At 45.3% G+C, this 14,517-nt stretch overlaps 1 protein-coding gene across 2 annotated transcripts in view; it reads left to right on the top strand.

Annotated features, from left to right (window-relative positions):
- LOC130390131 (protocadherin alpha-8-like) overlaps window positions 1–7,797 on the top strand; it is a 26,027-nt gene extending 18,230 nt beyond the window's left edge. For both annotated transcript variants that reach the window (XM_056599896.1, XM_056599897.1), the window contains exons 2-3: window positions 6,244–6,339; window positions 6,597–7,797. In XM_056599896.1, the coding sequence (XP_056455871.1) occupies window positions 6,244–6,306 (63 nt within the window). In that variant the 3' untranslated portion in view covers window positions 6,307–6,339; window positions 6,597–7,797. The remainder of the gene's footprint in view (window positions 1–6,243; window positions 6,340–6,596) is intronic.
- Window positions 7,798–14,517: the final 6,720 nt, after the last annotated feature.

Raw genomic sequence — 14,517 nt, 5'->3', positions numbered from 1 at the left:
CAGCGTGCGTGTGTGCAAAGCTGTGTCAAAGCTGCCTTCGGACAGTCCAAATGAGATCCACTGCAGTGATTAAACAATCGCATTAAAGCAAACAAGTCATATTGGGACCTGAGTGGATCGTTTTCTTCTGTCCACTCTCAGTTCCAACTCTCCCTCCCCTTTTCCCCAACATGTAGCTACTCTAGCTAGCTTTGTGTTAGCACTCTCTAGAATGCTTGGTTGGTTTTTGTTTCTTCTGCTCTTTGCCACATGCAGGAGGCATATTCAGTGAGGCGTTGTCAATGTTATATCTTTTTAAACAGTGTGATCATGGATCTAATGTACGCAGTCCCACGCTCCTGTTGTATTTGTGACGTGGCTGCCTCGAGCCTTCTGGTTTGGATGTGTGAGGAGGATGCTTGGTTTGGCATAGCGGTGCAATTGTGTAAGCATGCCATGTGTCTGCATAGGTTGAGGCTCACAGCTGAGTGCTGCTTGTAACTCTGGCTTCGCCCTGGGTTGTTTTGGTAGAAGTGTGTTATCCGTGACTATGATAAATAGGAAATGATTGTGGAAGGTCTTATCAAACTGACACACTTTTAAGTGTGACTTCCTGTAATTTGTCTAGAAATGACTGTTATGCATGGCAGATTTAATGTGTGCATGCACACTTGTAGACAATTACACACACACAGACACACACACACACACACGTCTCTTGAAGCACACATGCTCTTGGATTCCATTTTCCTTTCTTTCATTCTGTTTTACTCAGAGACTAGCCCCTGGTCAGTCTCTCTCTCTTCCTCTCTGTGTGCGTGTGTCTCTCCCCCCCCTCTCTCATTCAGCATTTGCCCTAATTTTGTGTTAAAACCGTTCTTTCTTCCATTCCAACTGCATCCCTATCTTTCTACTCCCTCTTTTCTGAAGAATGCGTAGCCTTATCTATAGAATGGCTCTTTCATTGGGCACAAAAATAGTATTGACCATTTATATTGTATGTTCCCATGACCTATTTCCTGTTCTTTCTCTCCTCAGTTCCGTAATGTGTTTCTCTGATTAGCCAAAGTCCTTTTCGAGAAGCACATTTTGTGTGTGTCTCTCTCCCTCCCCCACACCTCATCCTGATATCGTTCTCCGTTTGCTCCCTCTTCGGTCTCCCTCTACAGCTCCCTCATCTCTGATCTCCCCTCCCCCACCTCTCTCCTCCTTGCTTGCTCTTCGTCGTCTAGTAGCTCCACCACATAGACTCATTTCCTCTTCCACCTGCAAGCCTAATTAAGCCTCTCTGGCACAGGGAGACACTGACCTCCATGTGCACACTCGGAGGTTAGAACAGTCGGAGGTGTGTTCGCTCTCGTGCTGTAGATGAGACTTGCATTTTCTCTCTCTCTCTCTCTCTCTCTCTCTCTCTCTCTCTCTCTCTCTCTCTCTCTCTCTCTCTCTCTCTCTCTCTCTCTCTCTCTCTCTCTCTCTCTTCTAGGCTGTGTGCTGCAGTAGGGGCTGTGTGCTGTTGTGTGTCAGTGGGGCACATGCTCAGTTTTGCCCGGGCTTTGTTGTCAAGGGGGGTATGGCAGCTCTCGCACAACGAGGTCAACTCTGTGATGCTAATCTAATTCAGACACAGCAGCTCAAAGCCAAAACCTCCACTAGCTCAACGTTCCGACGGTTACATATGTGTGTGTGTGTGTGTTTCTGTGTGTGTGTGTGTGTGTGTGTGCATGATCAAATGGATAAAACCTCACTAGCACGCACATGGGGGTCACTTTCACCGAAGCAGGAATGGACACACAAACATGCATACACACATACGCATGCACAAACAAACCAACACACACAACTATAAATTCTTTCACCTTGGTCAGCATAATATATGTAATAGCCTCTTACAAAGGGAGGACGTGATAGAGAGTGAATGTGTGTGTGTGCGTCTGCTTTGTCTCCATTTTCAGAAGATGCATAACGCACAAACTGGAATGAGTCTCCGGTTGCCTGAGGGCACCAGGACAACCAAACAACATCCAAAAACCAAACAACTAAATGATTATCTATTCTATCATTTACATTTACATTCAGGGCATTTAGCAGACGCTTTTATCAAAAGCGACTTGCAATAAGTACATTTGTCATATTAGTGCATCAATATATTGCTTTCGGTACAGAAAGGATGTTCATAGAACCAAGTGCAAGTACAACAATCGCTAGGCTAACCAATTCCTGGTGTAACAGCAATGATAGCAGCTACTGCAGTTGCTACACAGTTAAGTACTATAATACAATACAATACAATACAATACAATACAATACAATACAATACAGTGTACGATGGTGGCCAGAAGGCGGAGGGTGGCTATGCAGTGTCGGGGTGGACTCCCAATCATGTCACAGCACTATAAGACTAATTCCATATTAGTGTCTCTGTATTTGGTGAACGGGTCAGGGCAGGGCAGGAAGAAACAAGTCGAGATGTCACAGTAACCTTGGTTTTTTAAGAGTATGGGCCGATTCAAATTTTAAAAGCAGAACCAAGACCGTTGTTGTTTGGAAACTGAAAATGTAACCCTTACCTACGTGCGGTTCTGTTTTGTGCTGGAATGTTTTGGTGCTGCATTTGGTCTGTCCCAATAAGCCTTTTCATGAATTCATTTAATGGCATGCCTTGCAATTTAGGCATTCTGCAAGGTCTTTAAGGGTCTTTTAGGGTCAGACTGGCACCAGCTGTGATGCAGTGGAAAATAGACTCAAATATTAGGCATCTCATTTGTGTGTATGTGTGAGTGAGAGATATAGAGAAAGGCTAATGAGAAAATGTGAGAGAACTAGCCTAACACGTTCTGTTCAACTTACAATGCATCACTTGGGACGCATGCCTAGCTCACCAAGTGTAACTTGTGTACCCGGTGAAACATGACCTGCAAGCTGAATCTGCATTTGAAAATTCCATGATGCAGCATGCCATTATGAGCATACATGTTAATATTTGGAATTCCTGTTAGTCCTTTATTTTATATCCCATGTCTTATATAATCATAAAAATCATAATTATTAGAATTTCTTTTTTGAATGTTAATATTATCTTATCTTATATTTCTACAACCAATTGGTGATTCATGGATTGATGTTATCAAAATGACCAATGGCATTAGAATACCTATAGCATCCTACGTGTGACCTCCTTCTCCCTGTACCTCCTCTCTGAACCCCGTCGACCCACTGGGTTTCAACACACTCACAACACAGAGTGCTCTAGTGTATATAGTTCCTGCTAACATGCTATATGCTTACATGCTGGCGGCTAACTGTACCCTAGTATTACACAGCATAGATAGGATAGCTGAATTGTTGACACATTTCGGAACTTGTGGAAAATATATATTATCTAGGGCTAGGCTGACGGGGCCTTTTGTGTTGTTAAGTTGATGCCATTTAATGGCATGGCTAGCATGAACACAATTGCTAATTAAGTGCATAGCCTATGAACATAAGGATGGGCAAGGCTATCAGAGCGGTACAGATGCTAGGTTTCTGTGTGTATTCACCCAGCTAATTGTGAGTCGCTTCTCTCTGCTTCCACCTTCATAGCTTGTACTGCCTGCTTTGCGATCCTAACCTAGTTCCGAACATATTTGATATGAAATATATGAAGACTCGACGCAATCTACCTGAGGGTGGATTCATACCTTTCAAACTCACTGCTTTGACAAATACTGATATCTCAGCCTACTCCATAGCATTTTGAAGATTACAAACACACACACACAGCCAAATTCACACGCACACACACAGCCACACACACACACACACACACACACACACACACACAGAGCGGTTCGCAAAAATAATTCAGGTTCTTGCTGACTTTGCTTGTGAGGTTTTCCTCTGCATAAAACATCAGAATGAGTGTGTCACTGTGCAGGTGTGAGTGTGCCAAGGTGCCAAAGCACCTCCTCTGGGCATCCCATCCTGCTTCTGTGTTATCTGGGAATTGGGTAGTTCTGCTTATTGTAGAGGTCATTGACTGCAGCCACTGCGGCAAGAGCTGCCAGTGTATCCGTGGGACCAGCAGACTCTACCGGGAGGGTTCATGTGACTAAAGACCGACTGCAGAGGCAGAGCGCGCCACAGTGGGGCGGGTTACAATGGAATAATACTGATGGTGCAATATTTCAGGAACACAATGTATTTTATTGCTGTGACGTTTATATTTAATCGTTGACTTTCAATTTAATTTACAGATAAGTCCTCTTATTTCTCTTGTCCTCTTATACTCTTTGGATATCTTCTATTTGATTATAATCACATACAAGATAGTGATTGGTAATTCAATAAAACTGGTAGAATTGGTGCCACATACTCTTTTTTAATCTTGGGACTATTAAGAAGAGAATAGGAATATTTGAGAAGTCATTTCAGCCCAGTCATTGGGATGGATTATTGTGTTTTAAGACTGAGCCGCAGAGAAGAATAGGTGTTTGACTGTCGTGGAATATTCTAGACTGGTTTTCACAGTAGGAATCAGACCCGGTTTTGCCAAGGTGATGCTGAAACATGCTTGCATGTGACTTCAGTGCAGAACCCCTGAATTGCTCATTTCTGTGGGTTTCTCAAGATGTGTAACTCAGTGGGTCCCTTCTCTTTTCAATTATGTAAAATCCTCATCACCCTGTCTCTATCTGCACCTCTCTTCCATTTATAACTATGTCTATATCTATCTTAATCTCTCTCTATTTCCGTCTCTGTCCTTATATCAGAATCGCTATACTTATTTCTTTATCTCCATTCTCCTCCTTCTCTTTCCTTATCAAACCTCTTCATGCAGGTTCTCTCTCTCTTCAGCCTCCCGGGAGTGAGTAGCTCTGACCTGACAATCGCTCATCTCCATCCCAGAACGCTATCCAAGTCCCTGGGTTGAGTGTGTCTTGGCCCACTGCTTCACTGCATAGTACATGTATGAATGGGTCCAATCCTCCACTATATCAAGGCCGTGCCTCTCTGAGCTATCGACTCACAGCACTGAAATCAAATCAGGGTCAGTGACAAAGCGGTTTCCCCAGGGTGCTGGCCTGGTCTATTTCAGCAAATAACTTTCAAATGCTGAGCAAATCTATAAGAAAGTGTTTATCTTTTCACATCTTTTTTTATGAAGAGATAAACTGACCAAAACATTTCCATTCGCGGTACACACAGAGGGCTGGCCCGAGATGATGTTGCTGGTACCCGGGATCATAGACCGGTCACTTGAGCTTGTTGTGCAGCTCAGTCAGTGTATTTATAGGGTGAGCATCTTTCCTCTCAGTCATCAACAGGGATGTGGACATATGTAGCCGTACGCAGCTCTGCTTAAGCATCTGCGCTGCTCAAGCCCCGACAGATGCTGCTGTACTTAAGAGCATGACCGTGTGCAGTGTTGAACTGACTGCAGGGGTCACCGCCAGGCCCCGTCTGAGACAGGAAGCTGTGGAAAGGAAGACAGCCCGTATGGTCGGATGCCTACTTGATGCTCCGTCCGATTGTTGGGTTGAAACCACCGAGAGAAATCTCATCTACTTCAAGATAGTTATTGCTGAGGTTGTGAGAACCCCCGTCAGAGGCAGATGTTTGGGAACGTCAAGTTCTTTCCTGAATAAGAGGATTGCCTTTCCCAACTAGTATCCGTGGCAGAGCTCACAGCAGGGGGTCCAGGCTGAAATACGACCACCGTTGCCATGCACTTGACTCTGGGATGCGAGAAGCTTTAGTCTGGACGACTCGAGTCTGCAGGCCTGCAGGACTCCAATCCCTGGTGGAGATGTGCCCGTTTCTAGGGCATGTTGGGGAACTGCTCAGCATGGATTGGAGGGCACTTTGTAAGCCTGTCATAGATGAAAGACCTAGGTCTAGGCCTCCCGAGATCACCCAGGCTATATATTATAACTTGCATGCAAACAAATACAAAGAGGTGTAAAAAGATTGCTGACCTATCTGGTTCTTTACATGTATGTTCTTGTTTTAAATGATCTGGACTCTGTTTGGTGGCTGGACATTCTTTCATCTACGGTATCTGATTTATATTTTTACCTTTGTGTAATATGCCCAGCATTTTATATTATATTGAGCGCTAAACGGGCCTGAATTATCTGAAAGAATGTATTTATTGGCCCTTTGATGTGACCTTATTTGTTACCCTCCTCACTGTAATGTTCTTCTGCCCCCTCTGGAGAAATCTAAACTCAATGAGTAACATAAGACTGTCCTCTCCCCTCCCCCTCTTCTCACCCACACCAGCCCCAAACAACACCCAACCCTATAGAGATGAACACCTGGAGCTACAGGGGAAGGCCGACATAGTACTGAAGCTCGTCTCTTGTTTGTGTTGACCCGGTAGGTACTCTTAGCTGCATTCACAGATCCACAAATACGAGCATAGTCTGCAGATTTTGATGTACAACTTTCATTGAACCTAAGTTAATGCTAAAAGTCTAAACAAAGTAGCTTTTGTTGTATTTAGGTGCGAAGTATCCGGATGACACTGGATACTTTGGCGTCCATGGAATACAATTAGTTCTACACTCAAATGAGGTCTATTGCACATGCAGCTTTAACATTAACATCACCATGACTGTGTGTTTATTTCCCAGTCCAACATGGAATGAGGAGAGAGAGATGGAGGACAAACGATGAAGAAGATGATTAATGGCGGATGAGCAAATGGCACTCCATGTGCTTTAGAGCCGGCCTCAGTATCATCACATTCAAGTGATCAACACATATGGACATTGTGTGCTAACAAATGTGAATAGTTATAGTTATTGATATAAAAAAAAAAAAAAGAAAGTGCATTGGAAACTCTTTCAGTTGTCTTTCCTAGTTGCATATCTGCAGGCTTCATTGTAAACTTAGATTACTGATGCATGCATTGTTGTGTAAGTGTGCCAATAAATGCATAGTGCTTAGTTCAAAGGATGTATCATACAATGAATACATGACATTGCATGATCAGTGTAGTTTATAGTATTGTGGAAAAAATACGACTGTGATGGAGTGATGTGCGGTGGAGTGGCGCAGGTGTTGGTCAGTGGTCGTGGTAATTGTTTCAGATTAGGTTAGAGGTAGCGGTTAACAGTATGCATTTAGGTGAACACACCTGGCCTGTTGTACCTAGTATCTGTCGTCAAGTCAAACTCCACTTTTACTGCGTACTTAAGGGGTGGATATCATTTTATTTGTCCTGCATAACATTATCCATTCAACATGCATTCTACCTGCTGCACATGTATATACTGCTAACTCTTCCGGTCAGTGCTTTAAATCTGCGGAAATAGTAAATATTGTGTCAAAATATAGCCTTGAACTGTTTTCTGTATATATATATATATCTTTTCTACTGTGTCTTAATCCTCTCTGTGTCAAATCCACATTCCCTGTGTTTCCCAGCGTATCATGCATGGTTCTCCAGACCACCAATGATCATGTCTGTGCCGTTTAGCCAGAGAGTTCATGTTTGTCAACCGTTGTATCTTATTATGGCATGTCCACTGAATGTTCTCTATTCTGTGTATTTTCATTTATTCATTTATTACAAGAGAAAACATTTCTAGAAAAAAAAAACATTTTTTGGAACATTGTGTTACAATCGAACAAATACAAATAAAAATGCCATGTTGAAATCTCCATGTAATCTGTAGACAGTTAGTCCTGGAGGGTGAGTCAGCCCGCACACATGGAGCTTTCTGAAGCCTTGTTCTGTCCCAAAGCGAGTCTGCCTTGCAAACGGGGTCCATCTGTCCTCATAACGAAATAACAATAAGTGGAATCAGACATTGAGGATTTCTGTAGTCACGCTAGCGTTGTGGATGTTTGAATCTATTCGGAGATGCTAATGTGATGGCCCATCAGCCACCCGTGACTGGGTGTGTGCGTGAGTGATTGAGAGACAGCGAGAGAGAGAGCGACAGAGAGAGAGAGAGAGCGACAGAGAGATAGAGCTCTGTGGTCAGTATCTTTCAATGCTACTAGACTGCATCTTTTCCCGTTGGTGTCGTCTATGAATAAAACAGGGAGATAGGAGTGCGTAAGAAGTGCTGCACCACTGTTCGCCTGGATGAGTCACAGACACAGCCTCCCTCCCTCTTCCTCTCCCCCCTCCCCTCTTTGCTCCAGCAACCCACACCAACCACCCCACCCACCCAAAGTCTATTTCCACCCCACCTGTTCTTTGTCTCCTTCTCCACTCACGCTTGATCGGTTACTCTGCATCCCCATTTCTGCACAGCTTAGGAGTTTTACCTGCATCCTCCTACTCCCCTCTGATCGTAGCACTGTGTTCTTTATCTCTCTTCCTCACACAAAGGAGGTCGTTCTCCCGCTCTCTCCTTCCCTTGCCACCTCCCACACTTCCTGCTTCCCCCCTGCTTTCGACTCACTCTCTTGTGCCCCCCTCTGTTTCTTGACGTCAGTGCAGGCTGGTAGAAAATGGCTGAAAACGTTCTACTCCTCCTCCCTGCTGGTAACCAGCTTCTTTATCCAGTGTCACACTTATTGTGATTTATTTGACATACATTTTTTCTTGCATGAATTGCATATAAAGAGCTTCACTGGCTATTATTCAGAGACTAAGTGAATTTGGTATCCTTCATCATTCAGCTGAATGGAAAAGCTTTCTGTGACAGCAGATGCTCCATTAAAATAGGGACGATGTTTGAGCTCTGTGTGCTATTTGGTGAGGTTTGAACCTTATTTCTATAGTTAGTTTGCATCCTTAAATTAGTGTGTGTCAGTGAGTTTGTGGGTGTGCATAGACTAAGAAACAGAGAGAGAGAGAGAGAGAGAGAGAGAGAGAGAGAGAGAGAGAGAGAGAGAGAGAGAGAGAGAGAGAGGGTGTTCATATGGATGCAAGTCTCATCTACAGTCCATCAGCCCACAGCCCGACCGGGGGTCTGAATGTGTCGCACTCTGTGTGTGCGTCACAGTGAATTCCCATAAATGTCACCCCTACATTCAGCTCAGAGCAGTGCGTCATGGCCCATAACGAGACCACACACTGGGCTATGTATGGTCGTGTGTATGTGAGCTGCACCAAATCCACCTCAAGAGTCCCCTCCGCAGATACACAGGAGCACATCACCGATGCAGTGTCCTGGATGATTCAAATCAAGGAACAAGAGGCGGTTTTGCAGACTGCAGACCAGTGGACATTAGCATGCCCGCTCCCATGGGGAGGAGTTGGCTCTGGCTGGCTTGGCTGTCCCTCCATAAGATTAGTCCTTGACTGAATTACACCCTTGTTTACGCCCATGCCGCCACCATAATCCTGTCCTCTCCGGTCTACTTAGTTTCTCGATAAAACTTGTAGTGAGTGGCTTGAGGGATTGTGTCCCACTGAAGACATTCTGTGACCTCGGTTTTTTAAAATCAGAACGTCAGAAGTTTGTCTCTCGTCTGTAAAAGTATTTACAGAACTTAACCTTGTAACTTTCCCCCGAGCTTCATCCTCCTATTCTCTCTGAGCCTGTCTGGTTTGCCGGGATTAGAGCATCCGTTAACAGTGTGTAAGGGGATCATTCTATTTCTCCGTGCCCGTCTAATGCGATTAGAGGGTGTCTTAATAACGCTAGGGATAGTATAGCTTTGTCAAAACAGCAGGTGCAGAGGGTTATAAAATGGGACGCTTCCAGCATCATCAACTCAGAGGAGGCTGGTTTGGCCCTCCTTCAGACCCTATATATAGGATATGAACGCCGATCTGTTGGGCACTATCTCTGCGCGCGATGATTTCATTGCAGCCCACTGTAACCGCGTCTCATCAATTCCTTGCCTCAGTGACTTTACTGCCTTTCACTGTGTCCCTCTCTCGCTGACCCTGCAGGCCGAAGAACGCACGGTAATCATTTGATCATGTGAGGATGAAGCTGTGATCAAGCTTCCTCCATAATCCATAAGTGATCATAAAGGCCGGGTCGTGTTAGTATTAACTATTGACCAATGATGACCATGTTAATACGTTTGATAAACAAACAATCACCAAAGGTTGTCCGGAAAGACAGACCATGTCTCTCTAGGTTAGGGTTAGGGTCAACGAGATCACGCATCACGAGAGTTCAAAGGTCATTAATGTTATGGTCAATGTTTAAAGAGATTCTTTCTTCAAACCTTTAACAACCCGGTCATGAATGGGTGAACACACACGTACGTACACAGACACCCACACACGGTAAACGGGTTCATCTATTAATACAGAGTGAGCACATCTCGCCCCCCCGAGACTATAAATAGATGATGTCTCCGCTTCCACCAGAGAGACGTACCATGTCTCTGATGAGCTTTAGATGTTGATGAGAGTAGAAGGCTTGGTCTGGTACTCAAAGAGCCCAAGTAGCCCGCTTTGCCTTCTTTATAAATAGTACAAGATGATGTTGAAATGTTACTTTTCTCTTTACTTTTTCCTGCGTAAAAAAACATAGAACCACCTCAGAAGAGCTTGACCGCCTCCGTGCTTTGAGTCTCTGCAGACCAGCAGTTCTATTATTTAGGCCCGCTTCTGAGGAAGTGGGCCAAGGCCTGGTGAATCAGGGGCGGACCTGCAGAGCACTGCACTGCACTTTACCGCGTCGCATGCTGAAAAGTCAGCGACGCATGGCAATGGGAAGAGGGTTAAAGATAGATATTACACAATGCTGCCGTCCCACGCTGCCCCTCGCCTGTATATGTACTGAACTTTAATGTCTCGGATTAAAGAAACCTAAATCAGCTCTGACAACGTGTGGGTGATGAGCAGGCTTATGATTACACCATCTGACCAGGATCATTGTGTTGTTAAGCTTGTGTAGATCACTGTCTATTGAAACTCACTATAAATGTACACTTGAAGTGTTCATGTGTCTGCTTCAAGGCTGTCACTTGCAATATTCATCAGACTAATTTGACAAAATAATCCTTCCCTGGATCTCTCCATTTCTTTATCTTCCTGCTGTGAGGCGCTGTGTAAATGTGTATTTCAGCTGTATGCTGGTGGGCTAGGTATGTTAGCACACAATCACAGATGCGTCATCATCCCATTTTTTTTTCTTTTTCATTTCTGTGGGCAGGTGAGATCTGCCACAGACAGCCAATGTGTCCTGTAATAATCCTGTTGCGAATGTGCTCAGGTGAAATTGAAACGGAATGAATGCATTGTTTTCCTCTCACTCATGCGAGGAGGTGCACGTGTGTGCGTGCACGTTTACGCGCTCCCCCCGCTACTGCAAAGCAGCTCTCATTAGCACCATAAAACAAAGAGCGAAGAGAAACGAGAGAAAAACAATCTCCCCCTTCTGGCGAAATCTGGTACTTAACCAGCCACTCCTTTTTGTTTTGTGTCAATGCATTCAATTATTTAGCATGCGCCGACTCCATACACTACATGTTACAGTATTGACTAATAACGCTCGTGTGGATCTTTAACTGTATTGATCCTACACAGTGTGGGCCATCACAGTCTGTGTCAAAAACACTCCTCAGCCACAATACAAATCCAGGTTCGCCTCTCTCCTCTGAGTTATGCTTAATGCTGCACAAAAAATGGTTTGGCCGTGCCTGTGTATTTGCGAGCATGTGTGTGAGGAATAGCACATTCATTTGTTTATTCATTTATTTATGTATTTATGGCTATAGACGTTATATTGAATACACACAGGACTGTGTTTGCTCTCCACTGGCCTTGTGTATCATGTCCTTCTGCCAGCCTGGTCCTGTCCTTGTATGCTCACGGTGTTTATAGAAGAGAGGGAGGGGGATATCGCCATGGATACCGGAGGAGAGGTAGTGAATCAATTATTATGGAGATCCCTTTTACTCAAATCAAGCAGCTCCCCAGGGAGGAGCAAATCCATCGGACATTGGCTTTTTGTTGCTAGGCAAAATGTGGAGCCAACCGGTTGCGCGGTCGCTGCCTTGCTGAATTTAGGTGTCCAATCAGGGAGCGCTATGCTGCCTTTGTTGTTTCCGTATCACAATACATCAGCCAAAGTATTCCTCAGAAATGGTTGATCTGGTTTGATACGCTGCCGTGGTTGTGTCCGAACAGTTCATCTGGGTTATCTGCGGTGTGTTGGTCACACACAGCTCCTTTTCAATTGCCTAATATACGTACAGAACATAAACGGATATATATATGTATATATAAACACATATATGTATATACTTTATATATATATATATATATATATATATATATATATGTATATTTAAACATATGTTTTTATAAACATCTATATGTATGTATATATACATGGGGCTAGGGCTAGGGCTAGGGCTAAGGCTAGGGCTAGGGCTAGGGCTAGGACTAGGGCTAGGACTAGGGCAGGATCTGTTTGATCGCCTGGAAGCATGGATCGGGCTGAGGGAAAGAATTGGACTGTTTCACATAAGAGGTGGATGACCCTTTTCCCACCCGGGTTTGGGTTACTAGGTAAATAAATCATTCGGCTTTGGACCTGCTCTCGGTGTTGTGTCATAATATCTGTTCAACTTGGTAGCGTGGAAACCCCACACCCACTGGCCCGCTACACATGGTGGAGGATGCGTGCTAGTAATCCTAAATTGAGTAGGTAGACCAACACACAGAGCAAACATGGAAGCATTGTTGAGGAGGCTATTGGAGGCGAACATGGCACAGCTAGCCAGTAGCCAGGAGCTGCTGGGAGTGCTGAAAGCCGGTCAGGTCGGCAGGGCTGCAGGTGCGGCAGTGCCCTGTCTTGGGCCCCAGCAGGTTTGTCTTGCCATGGCAAGAGACGCCACCGCCGCAAGAGACGCAGCCGCCGAAAGGGACGCAGCCGCCGCCGCCGCAAAAGACGAGGCCGCCGCCGCCGAAAGGGCCGCCGCCGCCGAAAGGGACGACGCCGCAGCCGGAGACGACGCAGCACAGGGGATTGCAGAGGCCCTGTCCAGGAGGGTTGCTCTAGGGAGCTGGACCGCCCCTCCCTCTTGGTCGGAGCTGAGGTGGAGGTTGTGTTGCAGACGCCAGGGAGGAGTGAGGGGGGTGGTAGGTCTGGCATCCTGCTGGCTCCACCCCCAAGCCATATATGGACTTCCTCCCTCTAACGAGGCAAGCCTGGGGATCGTTAGGCAGGGGTGCTTGGGCTTAAGAGGGCGAGCAAACAGTCGTGAAAGGGAAGGAAGGCTAAGGGAGAGGTTGGAGCTAGGGCTAGGGCTAGGGCTAGGGCTAGGGCTAGGGCTAGGGCTAGGGCAAGGGCAAGGGCTAGGGCTAGGGCTAGCCCAGGACAGGACAGGCAGGATCTGTGTGATCGCCTGGAAGCACGGATCGGGCTGAGGGAAAGAGATAGGAGGAAAGAATTGTACTGTTTCACATAAGAGGTGGATGACCCTTTTCCCACCCGGGTTTGGGTTACTAGGATATACTATATAGGGATAGGATATACTATATATATATATATATATATATTATGTATGCCATACCATTATAACCACACAAACAAATATGGACGGATAAAAGGGATAGCTGGACACAAATAAAGACACATTCACACAGGCATATGAATCCCTGTTAGTGATGTAGGTTCCCCTTTCCTGAGTGAGACAGATAGCTTTCTGTGTGTCATCCGTAAAATACAGACATGTAAAATGGCATGCCGTTATTCAGATGCCTTTGTCTCGTGCGGTAAAGGGCTGAGCTACTGAGCGGCGACAAGAGGCCACTGCCTGTTACTCACGCCGTCGCTCCACAAACGCATGACTCAAACACATCCCTACTTAACACCGCCCGCGTCGTCAATGAATTTCTAGGTTACGGTTTGGCTTTTCAGAAAAAAACGTCCCGCAATCATGCCAATAATATTTGTGATCTGGAAAGCGCCTTTCAATAATCCCAAAGTGCTAATGCCGAATGCCTGTATTGCAAGTTGATAAACCAGAACCAAAAATCCCTGTCATCATCACTGATATCAACACAGCTCCACCATCTTGCTGCCTGCATTTCACATGATAACCAATCAACTTGGTTGATAAGACTTTGCAGTAAGCCTTAAGTCTTTAGGTCACTGTGTCTGCAGTGAGTCCAGTTGGTGGTGAGAGGACTGACATCATGTCTGAGTCTTTCTGGGGAGTTTAGCTGCAGGGAGACACGCAGATGACACAGGGAAACCTCTCTGTGCCAGGAATAGGCTCCACACATGATAAACAGAGATGTGGTCGATGTGTGCGTGTGTGTGTGTCTTTATTTGTGTCAAGCTGTCCAGCTATTAAGTAGGGTTGTGTTTGAGTCATGCTGCGTTTGTGGAGCGACGGCATGATTAACAGGCAGTGGTCTGATCAGCAGTGCTCTCTGTTGAATCGCCGCTCAGTAGCCCAGCCCTTTACCGCATGAGACAAAGGCCTATGAATATCGTCATGCTGTTTTACATGTCTGTACTTTACAGTGGAGTAGCTAATTGTATCCCCCGCTCCACCCCAGGGCATTGTGCAATCATGTTCCATGTGAGTGAACATTGAGTTGGTCTGGCTCCAATGTTATCTCAGAATCATCTGTGTGTGCGTGTGTGTGTGTGTATGTGTTTGTGTGTGTGT

Source organism: Gadus chalcogrammus, chromosome 10 (genome assembly GCF_026213295.1).
Source record: "Gadus chalcogrammus isolate NIFS_2021 chromosome 10, NIFS_Gcha_1.0, whole genome shotgun sequence".
In the NCBI taxonomy this organism is placed as follows: Eukaryota; Metazoa; Chordata; class Actinopteri; order Gadiformes; family Gadidae; genus Gadus; species Gadus chalcogrammus.
This window is presented reverse-complemented; position numbering and strand designations above follow the sequence as displayed.